The 4,253-nt window shown below is 38.2% G+C and overlaps 1 protein-coding gene across 3 annotated transcripts; it reads right to left on the bottom strand.

Moving 5' to 3' along the window:
* Positions 1-831: 831 nt before the first annotated feature.
* On the bottom strand, positions 832-3,911 carry LOC149254846 (uncharacterized). 3 transcript variants are annotated; one of them, XM_089457131.1, is made up of 5 exons: positions 3,481-3,911; positions 2,096-2,850; positions 1,859-1,951; positions 1,333-1,400; positions 832-1,240 (listed from the first exon to the last, which is right to left on the bottom strand). In XM_089457131.1, exons 2-5 carry the CDS (start codon positions 2,714-2,716, stop codon positions 1,129-1,131), a joined length of 894 nt encoding a protein of 297 aa, XP_089313257.1. In that variant the 5' UTR covers positions 2,717-2,850; positions 3,481-3,911; the 3' UTR covers positions 832-1,128. The 3 variants fall into 3 exon arrangements, with proteins under 3 accessions (XP_089313257.1, XP_089313256.1, XP_089313255.1); XM_089457130.1 differs by having other exon boundaries at positions 2,096-2,881; XM_089457129.1 differs by lacking the exon at positions 3,481-3,911 and having other exon boundaries at positions 2,096-3,403.
* Between the last annotated feature and the right edge of the window lie 342 nt (positions 3,912-4,253).

Genomic DNA, 4,253 nt, shown 5'->3' on the forward strand with positions numbered 1-4,253 from the left:
GGAAATGAAGTCTCGTGAAACCAGTAAAATATTGGACATGATAAAAATGTAGTCCTACAAAACTTATTTTAAAATAATAACTCGTTAAAAAAATAACATAAATCAAATTTTAACATATATTACTACCCCTAATTTCCATGAAAATATTATGCCAAGTGGAATCCAGTGGCACAATGTAAACGAAGGTGATCTGAATTTTTTAATCTCACTAATGAAGACATTTCAAAACAAAGTTGCTATGAAACTCTTATAACATTTCTTTGAGAATGGGCAATTTCAAGTTAGCATTTCTTTTCTTAGTTATGTTTATTCATGATGTCCTAGTCGCTCAAGGCTCTTAGTACCTTTATTATGAATCTGGTTTTTGCTGGATGAAACCCGCGAGATGAGCGTTTAAATCTTATTGAGTATATATTTACCCTGTTGTGTCTTGGCTAGAAGAGTAGGCGACCCCATAGAGGATGTCTCGGCTCTTGTTGAGGCATAAGTTTCCTGCTATTGTGCGGCTTGCAGGTTGTTGCAGGTAGCCTAGGTTTATAGTGGCAGCCAGTTAGATTTGATCCTGGGTCTGTTCAGGATAACTCTCACCAGTTACCAATTATCCTAGATTAAAAAAAAAAACACTTCAAATTAGATAGCCATCATTCAAGCATCAGGCCATGGGAAAAAGTTTCCATCACATACTCCCAGGAAAATTTTCATCCGATACTCCCGCTAGGGCAAAACTCTACAGATAAATAGCGGGGTATCTCTCCCTGAATTGGAAAACATGTGTGTTCAATGCACTAGAGGATTTGAGGAAGCACACTCTAGTCAATCAGAGCCCTAATATTGGCAAGAATCTGGTGTATATTGCAGTTAGATCAAAAGCATTTCAACAAAGTTGCTCCAATTAGAAGCACAATCACAACCAAGAAATTAAAAAGCATAGAATCGTAGCCTCGTTTTCTTTGATGCCTTGCATGTATGTCCAGTAGGCTATCATATCTGAGATTGAAGAACTTGTGAGAAATATACATGAAGCAGGACAGAAATCCAAAATCCCAACTCTTCCAGGACATGTGAATATATGTGCTGGCAAAGTGAACATGCTTAGCAATCGCCAGATTGACATTAATTTGTCAAAGATCAGCCTAGCAGAAACTTCTTTAGCTGTTTGTTAAACTTGGTTGACTTCTCTAAGTGTACACCATGCCCTGCATCCTTAAACAGCACAAGCTCTGCTCTATCACCCAGATGCCTGCCACACTCCAACTCAAACGGGGTTAATAAGATGCAACAAATGCAAATGACTAATATTATGAAGCCAGGGAAGAGTCAAAGTGTGCAAACCTCTTCAATCTATTTCCCAACTCAAGTGGAAAGATCCGATCCTGCTCCCCCCAAATGATCAGTGTTTCCTGCAGGGAAAGAACAAGAGTTCATTCTTGTATATGAAAGGCAAATATAAAGAGAGAAAGCACTCAGCTCTTCATAATAACACATCATAGTTTAAGGATGCAGACTTCAAGTTAAAAGGTGAAATGTGTATCTGTTAAAAGGTGAAATGTGTATCTGCCTGTGCATCATTGCCAATGTTTCTTTGGTGCTTAAAACATGTGAATTAACTTTCTTCTGTGATGATTGAAAGTTGCAAAACTTCTCTAGCTAAACTATGGGAACATAAGAGATCATATGCATAAAGCTTATCATTAATTATTGAAGTGTGAACAGGCACATAATCTCCCTGCATCTGCATTAGAAGACTTTCGTGTTAAATCAAGTTTCTTTCATCAGAGAATTGTATAATTTATCAGCTAGCAGTTTACCCAATACTAAAATTAACAGAGGGAGCTTCTTATTCTATCTTGTTTTTTACCTGATTTATAACAGGAAGGTCAGAAGCTTTTCTGCCACCAGTTAAATGTTTGATCAACTCTATTCTCTCCTCTCTTCTATCTGTTACCATATTCTATTACATCAAAAATTAATTAGACATTTTGCTAAACATATCAAAATGTTAGAAATCCATTGAAAATAAACCAGATGTACACAATATGTTCAATTTCATCAAGCTTAGATGCTGAAGGAGGAGAGAAGAAATAACAAAACTTACAGCTATGAAATCTTGAAGTATACAGGAAGGGACCATTCTAGGAGGCTTGACAAACGAAAGTTTCAAGAGTTTTCTCAGATTAGCAGCAGTCTGTGGCAGTAAAACGCTAATGGCAGTTTCCAAGTCTGGTGCATCGAAAAGCCTTTCTGTCATATCTTTCTCTTCAAAGCTAATCCCAGAAGCAACAAGGACCACCTTTTGCACTGCATCTGGGTACAGATGTGCTAAGTTGTAAGCTACAAAACCACCATAACTGACTCCCACAACATGGAACTTGGACACTCCTAACTTCTCAACCAGTTTCATCACACACTGAGATTGAAAAATCTCTGTTCTCTCTGGCCTTGTTGTAAATGATCTTCCAAAGAAAATGAGATCTGGCACATACAGATTGAAGTGGCGACGAAGAGATCGAATCTGGGAGCTCCATTGCCACATTGCATTAGCTCCAAAGCCATGAATAAGAATTAAAGCAGGTTTGTTGCTGGTCTTTTTAGGGACCCAACAATGCATTGTGGTGCCATCATCCAATTCCATTTGCTTTGATTTCATTCCAGCACTAGAAAAGTAGATACGAAGACATCGATTTCCTGAAGCTGTGAAACTAAAGCATCCTGTCATGGTTTACGGCTGTCACTCATACAGGTAGGATCTACCTTCCCTTCAAGGCTTGGAGAGGCTTCTTAATGGGGCTTTTCCATTCACTTGCCTTTCAATTTAGGCGAATATCAATTTTGAGAGTGCACACCGCCTTTCTGTTTAGGGGAAGACAGATTTTGAGAGTCCCTGTGTGGCTAGAAGTCAGGACTACTCTGAGAGGAAATACTAACTTAGATTGTGGTGAACTAGAATTTACCAGTGCTTATTGCGAATTTCACAGCCACAGTAAGAATGTGAATGATTAATAAACATCCAATTATATTTAAACCCTGATCTTCATCAGTTCAAATAACAAAAAGCAAATAAAATAATGGTTTAGGGAAAAACTAAAAAGAAAATAACAGAAAACTGCGGTGGCGAGTTGTGATTGAAAAGGATTAAGATTGAAACTAATATAAAATATACACACAATTAACCTGCTCAGATAGCGGGATTAAGATTGGAACTAACATATCCCTTACTTATACTTAACCTGCTCACATACCAGGCTTGGTGAACAAAAAAACATTCATGTATTTACAAGAAATTGCAGAGGAACTTCTGAAAAATCCAAGCCATCAGCTGATCAAAGGTATTCACGAAAGTTGGCCTAGTTAATACTTTCCAATAATGGCTTCAATCACGGCAATTATGATTTATGGAATTCGAATAGAATCTTGCAAAGCTAATACGGAAACACACGAATTAAACTCCACCCAGGAAATAATTTTGTGTGATGATCTGACCTGAGAAACTTATGGAATTGTCTTTGACCGAGCCAATTGAAGTGGCGAGTTGGGTTACTGGCTAATAAGTTAACCCTGTTGGGCATCCACCATCATTCAATTTCTCCTGACTTCCGAATTCCGCTTATAAATCTATTGGGTTTATCTTTCCCCATGGCTTACCTGGAATTGGCATTTTTCCTCTGTATCTATTCCTGGAATTCGGCGACAGAAAATTTATTCCAGTGAGTCTTACGAACCTTACCTTTTCTCGGGATTTGCGGTAGCTTCTATGGCATGTTGTTACTTGGAAGCTGGGTCTAACTGGACTGTGATTCTTCTCATTTTTTTCTGCACATGTAGGTCATGGAATCTAACTTTGTACTCGTCAATTGTCGAGGAAAATTCCTGGGTAAACCGAATAAAGACAAAGAACTATAAATTTCTTTCTTGCTGCTGCAGCTGGCCCAGTGGTCCCATCGTCCATAAAAACAGAGTCCTTACTCCTAGACATAGCGTGATGCCCATTAAAAAATGGCAGGTTTTCGACAAAATCGCGTACCGATTTAAATGGGCGTTATGTTCATGTATGGAAAACATCAACGTCCTCTTAACAGATTCCAGACATGACAGGGATGTTAAGTAACAACCATAAAATCAGTAGAGACTTATATTGGAAACGTACTATTTTTATTCATCTGGTGTTGATCTTTGGAAGCGAGGACTGTGAACTGTTGTGCCATAGTGGTTCCATGGAATTTCCACTGCACCATCGACCATCGTACATATTACAT

Source organism: Pinus tabuliformis, chromosome 7 (genome assembly GCF_031772625.1).
Source record: "Pinus tabuliformis cultivar Carrire ecotype Pingquan chromosome 7, CPIR1, whole genome shotgun sequence".
Classification (NCBI taxonomy): Eukaryota; Viridiplantae; Streptophyta; class Pinopsida; order Pinales; family Pinaceae; genus Pinus; species Pinus tabuliformis.